Below are 23,698 nucleotides of genomic sequence, written 5' to 3'. Positions count from 1 at the left end.
GGAGGAATTTTCATCTGCAAGCAGAGAGTTGAGGGTCAAAGGCCTGAGCCAGAGTTGAGGTCGGTACAGGGTTGGGTGAGACCTAACACTTCTTGCTTGAACACCTGGTCTTATTCCTAGAGGAGGCACCTGTCCCAGAGTTTAAGAAACGAATAGGTTCCAGCTGGTTGTGTAGCTCAGTGGCAAAGCCTTAGGATCGAACCCCAACCCAGTCCCCTCACTCCCCCGCCCCAACAAAACAAAGAAAGGGAGAGGTTGTGTATCTGGGCCCATTTGTTGATGGACCTAGAGTGGAGATGCTCACAGAGACAGAGAGAGGAAGGGTGGGTTCTGGGGGTTGGGAGTGGCTGTGGCACTGGCATTTTAAGGGTGCAGTCTCAGTTTTCGGTGATGGAAAGTTCCAGAGACAGATGGTGGTGATGCTCACACGGCATCGTGAGAGTGCGTGGCATCGTTAGACCTTGGAAATAGCAAGCCTCACGTGGCATCTGCTTCACCACTATTTTAATAGTTACTTTCATTAAAAAAAACTAACAAGAAGTAAACAGAAGCCATTTGTGATGGCTCATACCCATGAACTCAGCACATAGGAGGTGGAGGCAGGAGGATCGGGAGTTCAAGGCCAGCCTGGGCTACAGGAGATCCTGTCTCAGAAGAAAAGTTGAGCTTCGTGTGGTAGCACATGCCTTCAATTACAGCACTTGGGTGACAGAAGCAGCTGGATTTCTGTGAGTTCCAGCCTAACCCCCTCTATGGGTCTACATAGTGACCTTGCTTTCTTTCTGAGTGCTGCCCACCCACATGGACACCTGGTGCTTTCCAGCCCCAAATCCAGATCCTACCCAGCATGCACTAAATATACAGGCAGGGTCAGGAGAATCCTCTGTGTCCCAGCCCTGTCCCACATTTACTGTGTGACCTCAGGTAAGTGTCTCCCCTTCTCTGGGCTCCAATTACAATCTTCTGAAAAAAATGTGACCTACCAAGCAGTCATTCCCATAGAATGTGCTTAGTCAGCTGGAGAAGATGTCATCCAGACTCAAAGCCTGTGGGTGGGGCATGCCAGGGGACAGTGCCAAGGTCATCATCCCTGCAGCAGTTGGCTGGGCACTTAGGACTCACTGAGCCAGTCCCAGCTTCTGGAATGTCAAGGCGTGGCCAGAGCTGTGACATTACCACCTCCATCCTCATCCCATTCCTAAGAAGTTCAGAGAATTTCCTTCTTTGGAGAGCAACGCCAGTCGGGCATCTGCAGGTCCATCTCTGGACAGGGCAGGCTAAATGGACCTAGATTTCTCAGACTGCTCTGGCCCTCCTCAGGTGGGAGGGAGAGGGTCCTGCTGGATGCCTGCACTGGGCCTCACGTCTGAGAAGTCCTCAAGGTGGGATTCTTAACCCCAATTTACAGGTGGGAAAACTGAGACCTGGAACCCTGGTGGGGAGGGTAGGTCTTACTTTTAACCTGCCCTGCAGCCTGCACTTTCCTCAACCTCTCTAGGCAGGAAGTAACCAAGGACAGGCGTGCGGAGGGGCAGGCAGCTGATGAGACAGAAGTCCGCCTTTCCTGTAAACAAAAGTCATAGTCCTGTTTCGGGAGAGCCAGAAAACACCCTGGGAAAAGACTAGACCCTACCCAAGGTCTGAAGCCTGGGTCACTGCTATTTTATCATAAAGTATCTGTATATTAAAGGAAATAGGAAACACTTGCTTTATGTCCTGAGCATGCTACTTCAGAAACAGAGGAACACACTGTTTGTTTTTTTGTTTTTTTTTTTTTTTTTTTCGAGACAGGGTTTCTCTGAGTAGCCCTGGCTGTCCTGGAACTCACTCTGTAAACCAGGCTGGCCTCGAACTCAGAAATCCGCCTGCCTCTACCTCCCAAGTGCTGGGATTAAAGGCGTGCGCCACCACTGCCTGGCAAGGAACACACTCTGAAGAAGAATAAATTCACAAAGCTTAGAGGTTTGAATGACAGCATCTTGTCATATATTCTGCCCACCTTGGTACTCTGGCAGGAGGCAGGTATATATTCTTTTATTTCAATTTTTAAAAATAATTTACTTATCTTTATTTGATGTGCATTGGTGTGAGGCTGGCATCGGAGGTACAGACAGTTGGGAGCTGCCGTGTAGGTGCTGGGAATTGAACCTGGGTCCTTTGGAAGAGCAGATGGTGCTCTTAACCACTGAGCCATCTCTCCAGCCCCCTTTTATTCCAATCTTAATGACCAATATTAACTCTCATGTCATACAGCACACGATAAATACACCCATGTGTCTCCATGCATGTATGTGGGTTACAGAATGACTCCGAGCTGAAGAGTCCTAGAGACTTCACACTGGCCTCAGAGTCTGGGAGGGAGCCACTGCTGCTGCTGGAGACTGCCCAAGAACAAGCTGCAGGAGTCAGATGCAAGGTAAAAGGCTGAATGGTTCAGAGCAGGAAGGAGAAGACTGGAGTCCAGGTCTAGCCTAGGATACAGTTACAAAGACATCACCAACAGTAGGGATCAAGTCCTCTGTATTCAACACACACCCCAGGTATCAGACGGTTGGTGTGGGGCCGTGCCATACATCACTGTATGTGGTCCAGGTGAGTCCAGACCACTCTATCCATGGTCTGGATTCCCAGTCCTGGTTTCCCTAATATGAATTTAATAGGTCCATGTAACCCCATAGTTTCAATTTTTCTCAATAAAGTTGTAGGGAGGCCCCCCTCTCTGTTCCCAGAAGCAGGCCATTTGTCAGTCTGTGCTGGGTGGGTGGTGCCTCACAGAGGCTGCTGTTTCTGGGTCTACCAGGGGCTGCCACCTTCCTTCCACCCCAAAAGCTGCTTTCGGCCGGCTGGTGGCACACACCTTTGGGCCCCAGTACTCAGGGGCCAGAGGTAGATAGTTCCAGGCATAAGAAATTGTTTTGCCCAGGAAGGAATCATATTTCTGGAGCCTTCTTGTGCCAATCATGGCAGATTGTGATGTTGAGCTTCTGCCTGGGGAGGAAACTGATCGGCCACCTAAGTTAGAGATAAAAGGCAGAAGCCATGTTGGTCTTGGTGTGCTGCTAGCCCCACGGGAGTTCTGGAAGCCACGTTTTGCGAATTGCCGTGTGGAGCTTCTGCTTTGTTTGTGTGTTCCTTTGTGGGACACTGAGATTATTCGTCCTTCGAATGTTTGTAACACGGGCCAGCCTGGTCTACACAGAGAGTTCTAGAACAGCTAAGGCTACCCAGCTAGGACCTTGTCTAAAGAAAAAAGAAAGGCTGCTTATAAAATGGCATCGCCTAGGGCAATTCACAGCCTGAAACATCAGCGGTTTTATACATTAGGGAGTGACTTGGAGCAGGGGACAGCCTGGTCTCCCTGGGTGGACTCCTGTCCCTCACGAACCCCAGGGCTTTCCTTGACTTTCTAGACCTCAGTGCTGGGGAAGAGACAAGATGCCAGGTGGGGCAGCTCAGGGAGGTCATCGGGGCTTGACTTCTGTAGGGATAGCCTCCAGAACCAACCAAGGAAATGTTGGGAACTCCTCGGAAAGATCTAGAAAGGTTCCAGAGAAGGGAAAAACCCAAACCTTGAGAGGAGGAGGCTATGATCCAATCAAAATAGCAATCCTGATGATTTCCTTAAGAAAAAATTAGTTAATTATATTTCCTGGTAAATCTTGTCTTATGCAGAAAGCTGGAACAGGCTGACTTGATCTGATGTAAACTCTAGATCACTGCCACTGGATGAAGTTCCTGGTGAGCCAGGGCCAGCCAGCCATGCCAGCCCTGTTGACAGTCTGTTTAGCCCTTCAAACATGCAGTGTGAATTAGGCAAATGATGACCCACTTGGGGCGAATGGCCAGAAACCTAGGTTGAACTTCTGATCCTCTTGTCTTTGCCGGGGCTCAATAGGATGCCCAGGCCAGCTCTTACTCCTGGCTCTGGGAGACTCCCATGCTACCCCAGCGGATAAGCTGGCTTGGTCATCTTCATGGCTGGTGCCTGTTTTCTTCAGTCTGAATTCCTCTCCTTCCATCATTTGGGTCTAGGTATCAAATTCATGTGGCCAGGCTCACCAGCGAGGGCCTTTACCTGCTGAGCCATCTCAGAAGGGGCAGAAAGAAGCAGAAGCAGGCCATGCTCTTTAAACCAGTTCCCAACAGGGAGGGAAGCTTTGTTGCTCCCCACTTGGGGCTGGGTGCCTAACACAAACTGACTTATTGGTCAAATTTACTTCACAGCTCTGGTGGCTGGCTTTGTACCAGGATAGCCCTTTTCAAATGAGGAAATCGAGGCCTGGAGCACAAAGGTTGGGGGTTGGGGGGCTTGATGAGTCATTTGGTAATTCACCTTAGGAGTTATTGCTTCGGTGTGTCCAGAGATGGAGGGGCTCCCCCCCTCTGTCAGAGATCAAAGAGGAAGACAGCAAAGTCTTCCCAGAGGAAGGAGAACCCCAGCTGGCCTTCAAGATATGTGTAGGAGTTTTCGGAGATGGAGTAGAGGCAGAGGAATTGGCCTGCCACCTGAGTAAGGCCTGAGGTGTGCTTTGAGCTGTGGCCAAGGACAACTTACAGCAGATGTCTGCCCTTGGGCAGAGGAAGCAGGAGAGACAGGACCTTGGCATGCTTACGGTGAGTACACATTGTTATGGGGTGAGCAGCACACATGGTCCCGGCCAGGTGTCAGAGGATGGATGAGGGTGATGTCTGAGTGTTCTCCCAGTGTGGGCTGTCTATGTGATGGGTACCGAACAGCCACAGGGAGATAACCACAGTGCTCGGGGCTGAGACGGCCCAGCCTGGCCTCCTGTCTAAAACCAAACCAAACCAAACCAAACCAAACCAAACCAAACCAAACCAAACCAAGAAGCACTGGGAATAGAGCTGGGAGCATCGGTAGCTCTACCCCAGATAAGGAAAAGGCCCAAAGCCAGAACCTCAACCATGACTCAAAACCCAGATCCCTGCACAACTGATCTGAAAAGAAGCCCGCAATTCCAATGGGAACACCCACTGCCAAAATCTTTTCAGCAGTCCCGAAGAAAACAGAAGGGGACACGTCATACTTTCTTTAATATGTAAAGAATCCCTAGGGGGAAAAAATAAGAAAAACAATGTAATATAAGTATGACTAAGAATAGTAGCCAGTCACAAGAAAAATAAGAAAAAAAAATGCAGACTGGAGCTGGGGACTGTTTATGTAGGGGTGGGGGGGGGCTGAGCCTGGGGATGATACCCCAACTCTTTGATACATTTTATAAAGTCATTACTGACAAAACATGGTCACTTCCTGCAGGAGAGTACAGGTGGTGGGAGTCAGGGAGGGAGGAGTGTTATTTATTTTATTTTTAATGTAAAAATTATTAAAATTATTTTGTTGTAGTTGTTTCGGTTCTTTGACTGTATGTACACATGCATGCCGTGTCCACGGAAGTCAGAAAAGGGTGTCAGATCCCCTGGGTCTGGAGTTATAGATGGTTGTGAGCCATGTGGGTGCTGGGAATTGAACCTGGGGCTCTGCATGGGCAGCCAGTACTATTAACTGCTGAGCCACTTCTCCTGCCCCTAAGGGGCACTTGGTGGTGGTGATGGTGATGATGGTGGTGATGGTGATGATGGTGGTGATGGTGATGATGGTGATGGTGACGGTGACGGTGACGGTGACGGTGACGGTGGAGGGGTGTGGATATTAAAGAGACACATCAGTGGTACTTGATGTGGAGCATGGAATGATGGGATATGATCTCAGAGTTGGGGTCATAGAGAACCAGCTGTTTGTCAAAGATATTCACCAAAGCGTGTCTAAAATGTCCCCCTTTCCTTCTGGATGTCCCCAAACTCAATCCTCCTGCCTCTGCCCCTCCAAGTGTTGAGCTTACTACCACACCTAGTCAGAAAGCCTATGGAAGCTATTAAATGAGCCGGGAGCAGTCCTCTACAGGAGCTTCAGGCCATACCTTCCCCCGGGAGCTTCTAGTGGTCACCTCAGGGTCTCCTGGGTCCTGAGAGGCTTGCCTGTCTGCTACAGGAGGGCAGGCTGGACTGCCTCACACGAGGTGGTTCCCCAAGAATCATGGACCTCCTTTGAGGCTACTGCAGAGGGCGACCACCTCCCAATTCCTTTAGCCCAACTGAGGCCGGTGGCACTCTTGGCCTGGGGACTTTTTAAAAGTTGGTTTAAGCGGTGCGGTTGGCCTTGGGACAGAGTGGCCCTTCTCTGACCCCTTCTAGTCATGTGACTGGAGAAGAGGCCTCTCAGGCCTTCATTTCCTCCTCTGACCTCAGGGAAGTGTAGTTCTTCCTCCCCCTGGCCTGTGCCAGGGCAGTGAGGGGCTGTGGGGACAGAGCTAAGGGGACTTTTCAGGAAGTGAAGGCTTGGTGGAAGAGCGCTTGCCTAAGGTCCACAAAGTCCCCAGCACAAAAGCAAAGTAAAAGAACTCCATGCAGTGGAACAAGCCTCATCATGCCTCCACCCACCGAGGGCACAGCGAGCATTTTCTTCCCTGTGCACAAATTGTGTTTTGTTTTCAACTGTGACTGTGTCTACATCCTGCTTTTAATTCTCTTAATATTATAACATTTCCTCATATTAGCGTAAGCTGTTTGTAAACATACCTTTTGATGCTTGCATGACATTCCATTGTGTATCAATACCCCACTTTGTTGAACATTTAGATTCACACACACACCCCACACACACACATTTACACGCACTTACACGTATCGCAGATAACTTTGTTAGGACAGAATTTGAAAAACTGACTTGCTAGTCCAAGGCAAACACATCTTTTGAAGCTTTGGGGTAGCTAACACCTTTCCAAAGAGAGCTCTACCTGAGCTACCTGTGTAGTGATGTGACTGGAGAAGCATCCTCAACCAGGCGACCTTTACCTAACCCACAGGGTCCCATCAGCCTGTCTCTCAGAACCCTTAGCAGGGGGAGGCGGGATAGGGGTAAGTTGGGGGGTAGGGAGCTTGCACAAAGAGAAGAACACACGCTGGGAATCAGATCCCTGCTCCCTGTCCCAGCTAGCTTCAACCTAGAACCGGGGAGTGGGTGGAGGGAGGAGGCAGGGCAGACGGCCAGGAGCCCAGGCACGCAGGGCGTGAGTGTGGACAGAAGTGTCCAGCACCTCACCCAACAAGCATGAGAACCATGAACCCCCAGGGCTGGGAAGCAGGGGCGGGACAGGGAAGTTGGGGCGGAGCTTGGGTGACGTCGCGCCACGCCCCCTCCGACTCCCTCCTCCAGGGCTCCGGGCTGGCCAGGGAGTCCTCACCTAGAGTGACAGGTGTGCGCGTCTTCAAGCCGCGGAGGCTGACCTCCCTGCATCAGGTAAGTAAGCCCCAAAGGAGAAGCTCAGAGGCCAGGCTTGGCCAAGCATGGAAGGAGCTGGGTGCCGGTGGCTAGAGGAACTCTGCTTCCAAACTTCTTTCTGGTCTCTTAGACACACTTACCTGAACTTGAAAACGTAGGCTTTGGGGGTATTTGAGGCTCGGGAAGTTAAGCCGGAAGGAGCTGTTCGGAAATACTTAAACCACAGATACATTATTACTGTTTTATAGGATGTTGTCTTTAGAAGTGTGCACTGAATGACTATTTGTTAAACCGAGGACACTAGGGACGACGTCCTCAGTGTTACTGAGACCCAAACTGAACTGCCGCGGGATTTGAGTCTTTCTGTGCTCAGGGGGTTTGGGCGTCGTTTCCTCATACTGTATTTACAGTTTCTATGCCTTGCTTTTCTCTCAACATTGTATAAGCACTTCTGCTATTACTCATCCCGGTATGTGTGTGTAATCATTCTTATTAATGGCTGGATAGTGTTACAAGTGAGGGATGGTCAGCGATTGGGCACCGTTCTGAACCCCAAGAGGAAGGAAGTGAGGGACAGGAAGGTAATATAGAAGCTGCATTTGGAAAGCAGAGGTCAGGAGCCCTACCCCTGGACAGTGGGATCTTGGGAAAAGCCACTTTGCTCTGAGGAGTGAGACAGAGAGCCACTTTCCCAGGTGTGTGAGGCTTAAAGGAACCATGTGAGCAGAATGGACCAAGAGAAGGTGCAGAGGAGGGAGGTCTCCCAGAATGGAGGTCTCTGGTCTGGAACAGATGGACAAGCTCCAGGGGGGACAGTATAGCCCCACACTCTGTGGGGCAGACTCAGTGTCCCAGTGGCAGGGTCAGTGACCACCAGGCATGTAGAGTCAGCCTCTTGGTGTGAGCTTAAGGAAGAGATTCAGAGTGGAAGAAAAGAAGGAGAGGGTGCAGGAGGGCTGTGTGATCAACTCCAGAGCAGCCGGCACTGGAGGATAAGAGTTGTTGGGGAGTCACATGGGCAGGGTGGTCCAGGTTGTAATCCCCGCCCTGGGGGAGTAAGGGCAGGAGGATCTGCAGTTCAAGGGGAGTCTCTGCCACAGCATGGGCTGCAGGAGTTCTTGTCTTTGAAATATCCGAAAGCAGGGGTGAGGTGAGGTGGGCGGCTGGAAGCGGCTAAGATGGTAGAGTACTAGCCGAGCTCGTACAAAGCCCTGGGCCCCTCACACTACTCCAGCCTCTAGTGGTGGCTTCGCTCTGAAATCCTAGCACTCCAGAAGTGGATGCAGAACTGGATCAAAAGTTCAAGTCAACTTCAGCTACCTTTTGAGTTTGAAGCCAGACTAAGATACATGAGACCTTGTCTTAAAAACAGATCCCAGGGGTGGGGCCGGAGAGGGGGCTCAGTGGTTAAGAGCACTGGCTGTTCTTCCAGAGGACCTGGGTTCAATTCCCAGCACTTACCTGGCAGCTTAGGACTGTCTGTAACTCCAGTTCCAGGGGATCTGACGCCCTCATACAGACATATGTGCAAGCCAAATACCAATGCACATAAAATAAGAATAAATAAATCATTAAAAATGTGTTTTTAAAAACCAAAATAAAAATAAAATTCCACATGGGGTGGGGCCAGTTGGGGCAGGGCAGAGGGTTGCCAGTGAGATGGCCCTGGAAGGTAAATGGCTTGTTGTCAAGGCTGAAGATCCCAGAATCCACTTGGCAGGAGAAGAGAGCCAACTCCTGAAGACCATCCTCTGACTTCCACGCATGCACACGGGAGCATCTCAGAGCCTGACAGGAATAGGAGAGCAGGTCAAGGGTGAGTCAAACAGGAGTCTCTCTGTTCAGCCTCCACTTCCTCCTCTGTGAAATGGGTCTGACAGCTCCCAAATGCACTCACTATCTGTGCATAAGAAGCCAGGCCTCCCTGTAGCCAGTCTTTGTTACTTTGTGGGTTCTTCCTTTTCCCACCCTCCCCCCCCCATTACCCCTTATCACTAGATAGAAGAGAAAGAAGGAGAGAGGTGAGAAAGAGCTAGAGGTCTCTGGATCTAATTTCTTTTTTGTTTCTTCTTTGAGTATGACTACTAACAAACCGCACACACACCTTGAATGACCAACAACCACCCACCATGCCTGTCAGGGCCCTGGCATTAATATACCCTCTGAAAAGTTCCCAGAATTCCAAGTGTCATGCCATGGTAGAAACTATCTGCAGCTGGCAAAACCACGCCTCTGCTAGAGCACGAGGCAAATCACAGTCAGCTGCTGTGGACAAAGCAGCCCCACATCCCACACCAGGGATTAAAACAAAAGCACATTCTTATACTATTTCTGTGTTTTTAAAAGAAATAAAAACTCCGGGCTTCTCACCTACACCTCCTACTTTGGGTCAACTTCTAGTCATGCACCCCACCCTGCCTCTCCACTTCTGAGCTTCCTAACCATCTTCAGATGTTAAGTGGTAGAGGACTCAGGGGTAGGGGTGGGGCTGTAGCTTCCTGTTAGGCTGGGCAGTTACATCCCTCTGCTACCCACCCTGCAGCTGCCCCCTGAGACTTTGAGCTTTCCTGTGGTCTGTGCCATCGTGCTTCTGCAGATGAGAAGCAAAGGCTGAGAGCCCTGGGGTAGCACCTAAGTGTTGGAAGCTGCAGTTAGGGCTCACAGTCCATCAGGTGTCCCTTCCACCTGGTTTGATGTGGTAGGTCACCAGGCCCCTTATACCTGGAAATCGAAAAGGAAGCATGTTCTGCTATTGTGAGAGTTAGGACAGCCGCCTCTCCATCCACAGACGGTAGGTTTTCTTTTGTAGCCACAATTATTTATTTATTTATTTATTTATTTATTTATTTATTTATTTTTGAGGCAGGATTTCTCTGTGTACTCCTGGCTGTCCTGGAACTCCCTCCCCCTCCCCCTGTAGGCCAGGCTGGTCTCAAACTCACCGAGATCTACCCACTTCTGCCTGTGGAGTGCTAAGAATAAAAAGATGCCCCCCACCACTCAGTAATAGCCACATTTATTTTTTTAACATCTGGAGGGCCTATGAGGTCCAGAACTCAGAATCAAGTCCCTGCCTCAGGCCTGGGACCCATTTACTTCTCTTCCACTGATCTGGTCAAGAACCAGACCTCTAGTCAAGCTTGGAGGTACCGGTCTGTGATGCCGGCAGCACTTAGGAGCTTGGGAGGTGGAGGCAAGAGGAAGATTTGAACTTTCCACACTGACACTGCCTTTAGCTGTGCTGCCTGTCAAAAAAAAAAAAAAAAGAAAGAAAGAAAGAAAATAAAAACAAACAAAAGCAACAGAGCACCAACCTCATGCCTGGCCATCTCTCGGCATCTTTTACAGCAATGCCAAGTTTGCTTTTTAATTTTGGAGATGTAGTCCAGGCTTGACCTGAGCCTGTGACGTAGCCGAGGATGGCATTGAACTTCTGATCCTCTTATGTGGGCACACGGACCTATGCTACCTTCCTGGTATATGTAGTATTGGGGCTTGAGCTTCCTGCATGCTGGTATGCTCCCTACCTACCAAGCGAACTCCATTCCCAGTCTAAACTTTACTCTTGTGCTAGGAATTGAACCCAGGGACTTGTGTTGCTAAACAGGCACCTTAACATGGAGAATATCCAGCTTTCAAAGCAATGCCATGAAATAGGAACGTTGTCATCTTGCAGATAGAAAACTGAGGCACAGAGTAGAGCCAGGATCCAAAGCCAGCCCATGTAGTACCCCGTGTTCCTCTTTCTATGCTGGTTGCCTTTCTTTTGGGAGAGTGTTTTACCGGCATGTATGTTTGTGCACTATTGAAAGAGGCCACAAGAGGGCATCAGATCCCCTAGAACTGGAGTTACAGGTGGTGGCGAATTGCCTCATGTAGATGCTGGGAACCAAACTTCTGTCAGAGCAGTCTTTTAACCACTGAGCCATCTCTCTAGCCCCACAATTTTGGAGACTTTTGTTTGTCTGGTGTGTGTGTGTGTGTGTGTGTGTGTGTGTGTGTGTGTGTGTGTGTATGACAACATACATATGGAGCTCAGAAGACAACTTGTAGAGTTAGTTCATTCCTTCCATTATGAGTTCCAGAGCTGAGACTCAGAATCAGGCTTTTTACCCCCCGGGTCATCTCACCACCAGGCCATTTCTGAAACAGGAAACTAAGGTTAGAATGATCCTTGACTCCCAGCCTCCCAGCATGACCTTGGACTAGCCAGTGAAGAATTTGTATCCACACATACATGCGGCTGACTTGTCTACCTGGTGAAAGTACTTTGATCATGAATTTTATATTTTTACATACGTGTTCACAGCATATAAGTTATGCCAGGTTGGCGAATGTATTGTAAATATTACAATAGAATACATACGGACTGGGGAGATGGCTTTGTTGGTGACGTGATTACCATGTAAACTGGAGGTCTGAGTTTAAGCCCCAGCACCCACGTGGAAAAGGCAGGCACCACTGTCATGTCTGTGCCCAGTGCTGGGGAGGCAGATTCTTAGGGCTTGCTGGCTAGTGGGTCTAGACAAACAGGAGAATTCTAGGTTCACTGACAGACCCCATGTCAAAATTAAGGTGGCCCCCCTATCAGCAGAGGCAATAAGACCAGCCTGGAAAAGAAAAGAAGAGAAAAGAGAGGAGCGGAGAGAAGAGGAGGGGAGAGGAGACAAGAGATACTAAAACTAACAAGGTGCACAGTGGTGGAGGAAGAGCAGTGTCAACCCCTGGCCTCCCCTTGAACGCACACTTACGGGAACGTGTCTGGGCACTGGGGTGTAGCACAGTGACAGCACTAACCTGGTGGGGCAGTGGGTGTCATGGAATGCCCCATGACAGAGCAAGAGAGCAACTCCTTACTGTTCTAGAATGTTCTCTCACTACTGTTTGCCCATCTTATGTGTGACAAGCCCTGTGGTTGATCTTCAAGTCTGGGTAGGCAGGTTGGAGTGGACCTCTCAGGCTCCTCAAAGGAGCTGGGATCAGGAAGTGTTTGTGGACAGGCATGTGACACGGGCAGAACACAAGTCAATGAGTCACCAAGCTGAGGAAGAGGAGACATCATCTTTATCCTCATCCCAAGTCCCAGATAATAAGTGGTTGTGAGTCCCTGGGAAGGAGGTCCTCACTTCCCAGAGAGTGGAGGAAGCATGTGCTTGGAGACTCTTGACAGCCTTACAAGCAAAGGACATCATCACTCTGCATGGGTTAGAGGGTTAGGGAGGGGAGGAGGTGGGGCTGAGCAGAGGGTAGGGTGAAGGGTCTTTGGGGTATATGGGACATGTTAGAGTGTCTTGTGGTGAGTACTCCTGGTCTCTCTAGAAACTGATGTCCTGAAGGAGACCCACAGCTGCTTGGGAAGGTTTGCTCACCTCTGGCCCAGTGCAGCAGGATGACAGAGAGCCACCAGAAGAAGGAAAGAGCCACTGGGCAGTGTACACACAAGCATGCACACACACACACACTCACACGTACTTATATGCATATAAGCACAGGTGCTCTCCAGGAGCTAGAGTTAGAGACGGTTGCGAGCCACCCAAAAGGGATGCTGGGAGCTAAGCTCCAGACTTGTGGAGAAGCTGTGGTATGCTCTTAACTGCCGAGCCATCTCTCCAGCCCCAAGCTTTCTCTCTCTTGCAGTTTTTCTTCAAGGACATGGAAAACATGTCTTTCAGCTGCCTCAGTAGTGTGAAGTCAATAAAGCAGGCTGTCTCCTCAAGGACAGAGAAGAAGCCCACTTGAGGCCATGTGGCTGGGGGTTGGAGAGATAGGTTAGCAGTCGAGAGCACTCACTGTCCATGCAGAGGACTTGTGTTCAGTTCTCAGTATCCACACAGTGGTTCACAACCATCGACAGGCACATGCATGCATGCAGGCAAGACACGCATACACATAGAAAAACAAATCTTAAAGAAAAGAAAAGTCCCTATTGCTGCAGGCCTGGATTCCCAGGTACTCAAGAGACAAAGAGGATTGCAAATTCAAGGCCAGCCTGGGCAACTTAGTGAGCCTCTACCTCAAGAGAAACGGTAAAAGAGGCTCAGACTATAGCTTTGCGAGGCCCTAAGGTTCAACTCCAGGGTGCCAGAGTTGGGTTCTGTGTGGTCAAGGAAAGTCTTTAAGAAGGGACTTGAGTCATGCTTGGCTACAGGCAGACGTTGAAGTGTCTGCCGCAGGTCACTCTAAGCAGAGGCTGTGAGGTACAAACAGACCAGGATGTGAGGTGTGAAATGGGGCCTAAGGCACTTAGGAGGCAGATCACCATGGCCCTAAGCAACTGTGGATGGATTTCTCTTTGGGGGTGGGGGTGGTTTGAGACATGGTTTCTCTGGCTGTCCTGGAATTTACTCTGTAGACCAGGCTGGCCACAAGCTCAGAGATTCCCTCTGCCTCTACCTCCTTGAGTGCTGGGATTAAAGGCGTGCACCACCCCTGCTCAACTGCGGCTGTGTGAGTGGATTTCATCCATAGGTATATTGGTAGCTGGGGACAAGGTGTTAGCGTCTATCTGGCTACTGGAGTGTCTGGGTGAAAAGCAGAGAGTGGTGGCGGGACTCAGTAGAATGGGGATAGAGAGAAGAGCTCTGTTTTGAGTAGGGGGTGGCAAGAGGCAAGCCCTTCCCACTGAGTCCAGGCTTATGTATCCCCAGGGAATTCCCCAACATGGAATCCTGGGTGTTGAACACAGACACGGTTTCTATCCAGCCCCACCCCAGGGCACAGGGCGGGGAGGCTGGAAACCTATGCAGGTCATCTCAGCCTCCAGAGAGAGACTTGAACTCTGCAAGATTCCAGCCCAGTCCAGAGACTAGATGAGACTCATACCTAGACCTCCTGCAGCCAGGCCTCCTGGCTCTGAAGGAGGAACCACTGCCAGGGGCCTGACCTGGACAGCTTATTATGGGATTATCAGCAGCCTACTAGAAGAAAAACCCAACCTGTGGCTGGAAGACCACACACACACACACACACACACACACACACACACACACACACAGAGGGGGGAGGGGGAGGGGGAGAGAGAAAGGAAGGGAGAGGGAGGGGGAGAAGAGCGTGAACCTCATGGAATATCTAGCCATCTAGGGACTGGGAGCTGGGGCCCCAGTGAACAGTGAGGCAGCATGTATAGGCTGGCAAGTCCCTTGGAACATTCTTCAGATACACCTCAGGGGTCTCAGGAAGGACTCCCAGGAGCTGCCTGCTGGTGCCTCAGAAGCTCAGAGCAGGATGTGCAAGACTAGTGGTCCAAGTGAGTAAGTACAGTTAGGCCTGTAGCCTTCCAGTCTGGTCCACCCTGAAGGGGCTGGTGGTTACCCCTCAGCGGCGGACTAAAGGAGGCAGGAAGTGACCAGGTATAGCTTGCACTACTAAAAGGAATCCCAGTTAAGATCCTGGTTTAAATCAACTCTCCTGAGAGCAGGAAAATGACCTACAACTGCTTCCCACTCAGGCCTTCTCCTGAACAAAGTTGTTTTTGTGGATTCGTTTGTATTTGAGACAGGGTTTCTCTGTGTAGCCCTGGCTGTCCTGGCACTCACACTGTCGACCAGGCTGGCCTTGAACTCAGAGATCTGCCTGCCTCTGCCTCCTGGTGCTAGGCTCAAAGGTGTGTTCCACACATAGCCAATTTGTGGATTTTTAATCTGCATCATCCTACACTTTATGAATGGCGCCTGGAGGCTTTAAGGAAGTTGCCCAGTATTGTCCGGTTAGAAAGCAGAAGAGTCAGCGTTTGAACACAGCTTCCTTCTTCCTTTTGTTGCTGTTGTTTTACATCCTTATTTTTAATTTTGAGTTGTGTGTGTGTGTGTGTGTGTGTGTGTGTGTGTGTGTGTGTAGGGTAGTTATGTACCCATGAAGGCCAGAAGAGGTGTTGGATCCCCTGGCTGAAGTTACAGGTGACTGTGGGCTGGTTGACTTGGGCTTCTTACAGGAGTAGTTGGTATGAGCTCTTAACTGCTGACCCATCTCTTCAGTCTCTTGGTTTTGTGGGTGTTGTTGTTGTTGTTTGAGACAGGGTCTCCGCATGTAGCCCTGGCTGTTCTGGAGCTTGCTGTGTAGATCTGGAGCTTGCTGTGTAGCTTGCTGGCCTCAAACTCACTCCTGCCTCTGCTTCTGGAGTGCTGGGGAAGCATGCTTTACAACACCCACGCCCAGAAGCCAGCCTCTTAAAATCACAAGGACTCCTGTTTCCACCTCCGCAGGCTCCTTGGACACCAGTCTGTAGGGATGGAAGTCAGTGAATGGGAGTAAGGGAGCCTCTGGCGCTCTATGGTTCTCTGACTGGGAGACCAGAGTTTTAAAATAGTTATTATTACTGTTGTTGTTACTTGTTTTTTTGGAGAGAAATTTTTTTCTGTGTACCCCTGGATATCCTGATCTCCCTCTGTAGACCAGGCTGGCTTTAAAGTCAGAGATTCATGTACTTTTGTCTCCAGAGTGCTGGGATTAAAGGTATTTATTCACCACCACAACTGGCTAAAATACTTATTTTTTTCTTTAAAAATGTTTATGCCGGGCGGTGTGGCGCACGCCTTTAATCCCAGCACTTGGGAGACAGAGGCAGGTGGATTTCTGAGTTCAAGGCCAGCCTGGTCTACAGAGTGAGTTCCAGGACAGCCAGGGCTACACAGAGAAACCCTGTCTCGAAAAACAAAATAAATAAATAAATAAATAGATAAATAAATAAGTTTATGTTTATGAGGGCTGGAGACATGGCTTTGGTGGTCCTTAACTGCTGAGGCACATTGGTGCTTTAAATGTACATTTATTTATTGTGTGTGTGTGTGCCATGGCATGGCAGGAGTCAGCTCTCTCCACCAATCAGGTCCCAAGAAAAAGATGCAGGTTGTCAGGCTAGGGGGCAAGTGCCTGTACCACCCCCATAAGTCTGGAGTTCCTTCTTTATGGGATAGTTTGGAGCAGGAGCCAGAACAAGGGTGCCAAGGGTTTAGTCCCTCACAAGCTTGGATGAAGAAGCTTTCTGGTAGGTCACTGTCTCCTCTGGAGATGGATGCATTTCAGGAGTTGAGGCTGGCAATTTGGTCTGTTGCTAGGACCTGATAACATGTTTGAGTGAAAGGGGGATGTGGTGGGGGTGGAGGACAGAAGCCTCTTCACTGTTCATTTTACATCAGCAGTTTATTAAACGCATCCTAGGTGCCAGACACTATTATAGATAGTCACAGCACAGTGGAGGCCAAAATAGCATCAACTCCCTGCTTTCATGGACCAAAGTCCTCTCGGTGGGAGACGGAAGATAAACAACAACAAAAACACCCCCAGAGTGTGTGATAGCACTGAGTGTTCCTGGGTGACAGAACGCAGGAGTCTGGACTCCGGGATGGATTTTATACAACTGATTTTAAATTTTGTTTGATGATATGTGGGTGGGGCTACATAGGTACCCTGGAGCCCATGTAGAGGTCAGAGGACAACCCTGTGAAATTAGTCTTCTCCCATCTTAACATGGATTCTGAGAATCTAACTCAGCTCCTGAGGATTTCTGTGGGGGTGAGCATTTTACTGGACCAGCCTAGCTGTCTTGTCTTGGTAGGCCAGCAGTAGAGTTGTAAATCAGGAGACAGGGAAGCCTTCTCTTGAAAGGTCTGAGCATGGAGCCCCAGAGAAGTGCACGGTGAGCGTATGGCTCTGAGGAAAGCCTACCAGGCAGCTGAATGGCCAGGGCCTGGACCGGGGCAGGAGGTCGTAGCAAGAAGCACCCAGATCAACAAGAGAATCACTGCTGGGGACATGTAAGGGAAGGTCATTTTTAGGACCAACCTGAACACCTGGTAAGTCAGAATGTCCACAGTCAAGAGTCCAGTGCCTCGGCTGGATCCTGCCTGGAGTCATCCGCTCTGTGCTGCATGTCTAAGGTGGTGTCTAAGGCGGTGCCTGAGTCCCGAGGCCAGCACTCTTGAGTGCCCAGTGATCAGGAGGGGTATTAAAGTAAGAAACAGTACAAATGTCCAGTCAGAAAGGAGCAGGGTGTGTGTGTGTGTGGGGGGGGGGGAATCTGTTGCTCCTGACCACACAGAGTTGTCAAAAGTTGGTGTGGCCCTGGTGAGCTGGGTCGGTCTGCTTGCATCTTGTGGGTGAGTGGCTGGGGGCTGCCATCCAGCTACACCTTGGGGCTTGAAAGATGAAAGTTGAGGAGGGAGCATCCTTGAGAGGTAAGGCACAGTGAGCTGAAGGCGGGCCCTTGGCTCTTAGAATGAGGCAGGATTTCTGCTTGGGAGAAGTCCCCTGCTTCCTCCCTCTCCTCCTGGGTTTTACGTCATAGCTGTTTCCCCTTGCAGCTCTGCTGCAAAGCTCTGTGGAGGACTCACAGCTTGGACTTGGACGTATGGCGGTGTAGGAGGGAAAAGGATCAGGCAACAGGCAACTGTGTGAGGAGCCTCCTTCCAAGGGGGGTAGATCTGGGAGAGGGAGTCTGTGAGGGTCTCCAGCTACCCTGTACCCCTCAGCAGGTCTGGTGTGCGTGTGTGTGTGTGTGTGTGTGTGTGTGTGTGTGTGTGTGTGTGTTGGAACTAGGGACTTTTAAGATCAGTTACCCCTGGATACCCAGCAGAGATTCTATGGCTGGAGGGTGTGGGCTGGGGAGAGGCTACGAGCCCTGAAATGGAGGGCAGGTGACAGGATGAGGAAGGGAAGCTGGGACAGTGAACTCCAGACAGAAGATTTGTTCCCAAGGACCTGTGATGACCAAGAAGGGGAGGAGAGTGGCTTTAGGCAGAGCTGGCTGGGTTCCATCTCCAGACAGGCTCACCTTTGATCCATACCTGTGAGTGAGGGCTAAGGTACCTCCAACTCCCTTTCTGGAAAACCAGAGTGAACATCGGCTCTGTTTGCTGTCCTCCCTGGAAAGGGTTAAATGAGATGGATGCCTCTCCTGGCACTGCAGAAGAGCAGGCCCACATTTGGAATGCTGGGCCCAGGTTGGAAGGTTTGGGTGGTGACACTGATAGGAGGACTTTGGAGCTTGCTGTGTTCTGCTCAGTCTTGCCAGGGCCCCACTGCCTGTGCTCTGACCACAGAGGCTGACTGCTGTCCAGACCAGCTGCCTCTGGTGAGGATCTGTGCCCTGTGTGGCCAAGGCTTCATGAGAGAACGTGGGCCTGTCATACAAAATCTGCCAATTGTGAATCAATTGACAAACCCAAAGCCAAAAAGCACCAAGAAGCCAACTTCAGCCCTCCATCTGGCTGGTGGCCCCTGCCTGGGCAAAGGTGGTACAGAGAGCCAGGGCCCTGTTTACCATCACAGATGCCTCTGGAGGCATCTCCTCTTCATTCTGCTGTTCTTCTGGTCAGCATTCCCAGGACCACCAGAAGAACATGGCCATCTTGCTGGGCTGTGTGGGCCTGGGCAGACCTTTTGCCCTCTCTGGGCCACAGTATCCTGTCCTGTAATAGGACCTGGTCTATAGGTCTCTCAGCAATTTGGAGAGCATCTGATTCAGTCCCTCAGCCTTGGGGAGAAGATGCAGTTATTATGAAGCGACTCTTTCCAAGACTTGCTTCTGGGGTGATCAGAGGTACTGTGTCCACAGTAACAGTTCTCTTCTCTCTCCCTCCCCTGCCCCCGTGTGTGTGTGTGTGTGTGTGTGTGTGTGTGTGTGTGTGTGTGTGTGTGAGAGAGAGAGAGAGAGAGAGAGAGAGAGAGAGAGAAAGAGAAAGAGAGAGAGAGAGAGAGAGAGAGAATATGAATATGTAGGTGTGTCATAAGTTGGAGCTTTGCATGACCCAGTGTAAATATCATCATCTTAATAGCCTTGTGCTGGGACCTTTCATGGCTGTGCTGGAAGCTGGTGGGAAGCCTTCATTAACTCTCCCGTGACCTGGGAAGGCTATGGTCCTTCTTCCTCGTTTACAGTTAAGGAAACCCAGGCCTGGTCTGGGGGATGACTTGGTTGAATGAGCAACTCTGAGCCTCTTACTCACGTGTGAGTTCTTGGTGGGGGGCAGGGGGCTCAATGGGTGAAACTACATTGGGATCTGAGGGACTGTCACAGTGGAGCTGAGCGGCTGAGAGGACAGAGCAAAGAAAAAGATCTGCCTGGAGTTTTCTCTGGCTACATCCTTGGTCCTTGTCCGGGCCCCTCTGTCCCTAGCCCCAACGTGCCTGGCTAGTGCACTCTACAGCCTTCAGGGCATCGAGCCCTAAATCTCTTTTTGCAGTGCCAGGAGTCTCAACTGATTCTCTCGGGGAACCCTCAGCTTTGGCTGGAGATAGGGCAAGAAGGCCGGAGTATAGGAAATCTTAGTTCTGTGTGCCCCTTCACCCCGGGTGGCAGCGTCAGAGCACGCTCCCGGGGGCTGCGGGCCCTTTAAATCCTCCGGGGCGGCGGCGGAGGGCGGGGGATGACATCAGCGGGCGGGCCCGGGGCTCAATGGGAACCGCGGGGACGCGCGCGCGGCCAGGGAGCGCGCGAGCCGGCGGCGGGGGCGGGCGGCGGGAGGCGGCGGAGCGCGGAGCCTGAGCCCGGCCGGGCCGAGCGCAGCGCAGCGGGCCGGGGAGAGGCTGGCGCGCCCGCGGCCCGGCGAATCCTCTGGCATCCGCCCCGGCGGGCCGCCCCGGCGCGGTGAGCATCGGGGGCCGGGGAAGCGGGGTTCCCTCCGCCTCTTTGTGTTTTCTTTTTGCGCGAGCGCGGGGCGGACACGCGCGTCCGCGCAGGGCTGGGGGCGCCGCCCGTGAGGACAAAGGCGCGGCCGGGGACGCGGAGGGGACGGGCGCTTCGCAGGCCGCCGGGTGCACCGAGGCGGCCCCGGGTTGGGGCGGGGGACCTGCGGCAAGGGCCTGGCTGGGGTCCCGGGGGCGCTCGGATTCCCGGCCGGCCGCGGCCCCTCCTCTGTGCCCTGGGCTTCGGGTCACCGAGGCCGTTCTCGTGTAGGGTGGAGGCGCACGGGGGTCCTAAGTGATGGGGTGCGTGGTCACCCGGGCCACCGGCTTTGTTTTCCTTTGTGGCGAGAAGAAGGGAGGGGGTTATTTATCGCTTGGATTCTCATTGCGGTGTGCGAGACAGCCTTGTGCTTCCAGCCTCTGAAAGCTGGGTGCCTGGGCGCCTCAGAGGCAGGGCTGCGACTTAGGCCACCCCCTCCCCCTACTTTGTCCAGAGTTTTCCCACATATTTCTTAGCATAACCTCCCCCTGGAACGGGGGTCTGGAGAGAGAGAAAGGGGTGCAGTTCCAATGAATACTTGCGTTTGGGACGCCTTTCTTAGGTTTAGGGTATTCCTTCAGTTTTTATTCCACTGATTCATTGACCAGGGTCTTGGCCCTGCGGAAGGTGGGTGGTGTGTGTGTGTATGAGTGTGTGTGTGTGTGTGTGTGTGTGACACCGGACTGCCCATGTGCCCTGCCCAGCTGGTTGTAGTTGTAATTTTTCTAACCAGCTGAGAAGTCTTGACTCCTCATGGCCACCGTTTTTTTTTTTTTTTTTTTTAACTTTGTTTATTCCCTTCCCCCACCCCTCCCGTAAAGGGACGGAGTGAAGAATTGGAAAGCCACTCTGATTCCCTGAAGAAGCCCCCAACCCGAAGTCGATTTCTTTGGGTGGGGGGCTTTTAAGTGGAGTAGGGCTGGAACAGACTAGACTCCCTCCAGGGCTCTGGTCTCCAGGGTGGGAAGACCCTGGCATTGGCGGGGTCCTGCGGGGTTGATCCGTGTAGCTCTCTCCCCTTTTGTGCAAAGTGGAGAGGGGCTTGGGGGTCATGTGCAGTGTATTTATGTAAGGCTCCCAGACAGAGGGCACTGGTATTTATATAACCTGGCGTGGGTATTTATGTAATATAGGATGCAGTATATTTATCTTCCTCTCCTAACCTGTGGCTTTCCCAGATGCCATGTATGGTCTCTGAGTTGTCGTTAGTGGAAACCCAGCTTTTGGGGGGTGGTGTTTGTGAGTACACAGCCAGCCCCCCCCTTTCCTGTAGGGAGCATAAGTGTGAGCCTCTACTCCCATCTTCCCCTTAGCGTGTGCACTTAGCAAGCTGGACCATGTGTGAACCTGTGGTGCCAGGCTGGTGGGTTTTCTGCAGATATGCGGTACTGCTGTTGGCAACCAGGGCAACTCAGCTGGGCCAGGCCAGCCATGTGGACAAAGACCCATGATGTAGAGCCCAGCGTTTGGCTGGCACCCAGTGGCAGCCACTTCCTTGTGGCTGGTGGCAGGACTGTGGTGGCTCTCCGGGAGCTGGTACTAGGCTAGGGTGTCTCTGCTGGCTTGGATCGCTTGGCTCTTGGGCTGACCAAGGAGCTCTAGTGAATCTCTTCCAGCTTCCTTCCAGGCCTGGCAGCTGGGGCAGGCTTAGCACAGGGGAGGGGCAGCACCCCCCTCCCCCCCACCCCCACTCCCATCAAGCCAGCTAGTCACCGCCTCACCTTCGGTTTTACTTCTCAAGCCTGGAGTGAAATAAGTTCTGGGTAGGAGGCCACCAGGTGGGCCAGCCAGACCCCTCCCTATTTGGTCCTAGGTGAGATTTCTGCTATTGGCTTGCTGCTGGGCTGCTGGGGATGGTAGCAAGCCCACTCCAGGCTTGGGTTCCCATCTGCAAAAGGAGTGCCCTCCTGTTTGCTCACATTAGCTCATGTGTAACCAGGATATGTCAAGGACCCTGTCTCCCTGTCTCCTAGTTTACTGTTCCCTGCCTCTGATCCCCCGGCAGCCCAAACTGCTCCCATTCATTGAGTCTTCTTTTTTATTGGCCTGGAACACAGATACCCAGACCTCTACCAGGCCAGTACAGAGGGGTCCCTGCTATGGTGGTCCAGTCCTTGTTATCCATGGTCTTGAGGCCTCCACCTCATCTGAGGAAGGAGTGGAGCAGGCTATTCAGCTGAGCCCACAGGGACCGGACCATCTCAGGAAACCCTTCCTCCTGGTCTTCAAGGTTGTCTACCTGAGAGTCCACCCAAAGATGTGTGTGCAGACAGGCCTGAGAAATGGTTCTCTATGGCCTGAGGAGAGCCTGGGAGGCATTGTGAGGTACCTTGCCTTTCCTTTCTGTAGCCAGCCTTCCTCTGAGGAGGCTCACGCTGGAGGGTCTGCTTGGCCTTCTCTTCCTAGGCCTTGGCTCAGAGCCCATCTTTTCTGAACTAAGTGAAACTTGTTCCAAACCTGCCTCGGCCTTGCCCAGGTGTGTGGGCATGAGGACTACCTGATACCTGGCTGCCCTTGAGCAAAGTGAACCCAGATTGCTTCCCAGACAGTGGGAGGAAGGAGACTGCCAGGCTCCGGTGCAAGAAGGGCCCAGGCCCTGTGGTGCTGGAGGTCCTATCTATGACCTGTCTCTGCTTCTCCCACAGCAAGGTTGAAGCATGGAGCTGCGTGTGGGGAATAAGTATCGCCTGGGCCGTAAGATCGGCAGTGGGTCCTTTGGAGACATCTACCTGGGTAAGTAACTGGGGCTCCAGCTGTGGCCCTTGGGACAGCTCTGGGATGAGGAGGAAGGGAGAACCTGAAATCTGGGAGCAGGACTTTGCTCTGGTCGTGTGGCATGGTCTGCAAGCCTCCAGGGTCATCCCAGATCCAGAAGGAAGCTCAGGTGGTCTGGGGATGTCTTTCACAGCTGGGCAGGCAGGGCCTCAGTAGGCTGCAAGAGCAGAGGAGATATATTTAGCAGACTGTTTAGCAGACTTCCAGCTGCCGCTGACCTGGGTCTCTGCGGGGCATGGGAAAGCCCTGGCTGGGTTGGTACCCCCAACCCTTGGGCCCTGGCAGAAGGATACTGATAGAAAATGCTTTGGCTATCCTGGACCCCCTGATGACGCTCCCAGGAAGTCCAGGCTTCTCCCTTAGATGTGGCTTTCTGGAATGCAGCCTGGGCCTCCTTTGGAATGACAGAGGGAGGATCTCATCCCTCTGGGGAGCTCCCTGTCCCTGGATGTGTGCTGCCTTTTGGAAATCCGAGTTTGCTCTGATGTCATTTTAAGCAGATTGCTGGCATCTCCCCCTCCAGTGCCTTCCTAGCCCCTCCATGTGCCATTTTGAGTGTTGTTGGCCTGGAGGGGAGAGTTTGCTTAGTAACCGCACAGATGGAGTTGAGAGTCTTGGAGTTGCTAGTGTGGTGGCAAGCCTCCTAGGTCATCCGTGGTGCTGCCCTGTGCCCTCAGGAGCAGGGCCCAGCTGCCTCTTGTTTTCCTCCTTAGAGAACGAAGATGAATCATTCTGTCCTGGACAGAGAAAAGGGACATATCAGGACACTGTTGTCTTTAATCAGTTTGGTCAAGGGTTTCTTTTCCTTGGTGCTCCAAGTCCCTGTCCACTTCAAGAATGAATTCTGCCATCCAGCAAGCCTCAGGGCAGTGGGCAGGGCATGCAGAGGCCTTTCAGTTCTTAACCAATAGGCCCCTTTCTGAACATTGTCACTCTCAAGACAGCCCCAGTTTCTGGTTCTC

At 51.8% G+C, this 23,698-nt stretch overlaps 1 protein-coding gene across 5 annotated transcripts in view; it reads left to right on the top strand.

The window, feature by feature from the left end:
- Positions 1–7,212: 7,212 nt before the first annotated feature.
- Positions 7,213–23,698, top strand: part of Csnk1e (casein kinase 1 epsilon) — a 36,241-nt gene continuing 19,755 nt past the window's right edge. For 3 of the 5 annotated variants that reach the window (XM_034516439.2, XM_076911628.1, XM_034516442.2), the window contains exons 1-2: positions 19,733–19,883; positions 22,607–22,694. In XM_034516439.2, the coding sequence (XP_034372330.1) occupies positions 22,619–22,694 (76 nt within the window). In that variant the 5' untranslated portion in view covers positions 19,733–19,883; positions 22,607–22,618. Of the gene's footprint in view, positions 7,319–19,732; positions 19,884–20,199; positions 20,225–22,606; positions 22,695–23,698 lie in introns of those variants that run through there. The other 2 variants (XM_076911629.1, XM_076911630.1) reach the window with 2 other exon arrangements.

This window comes from Arvicanthis niloticus, chromosome 13, assembly GCF_011762505.2.
Source record: "Arvicanthis niloticus isolate mArvNil1 chromosome 13, mArvNil1.pat.X, whole genome shotgun sequence".
Lineage (NCBI taxonomy): Eukaryota > Metazoa > Chordata > Mammalia > Rodentia > Muridae > Arvicanthis > Arvicanthis niloticus.
The sequence above is the reverse complement of the archived record's forward strand: the minus strand, read 5'-3'. Positions and strand labels throughout refer to the sequence as shown.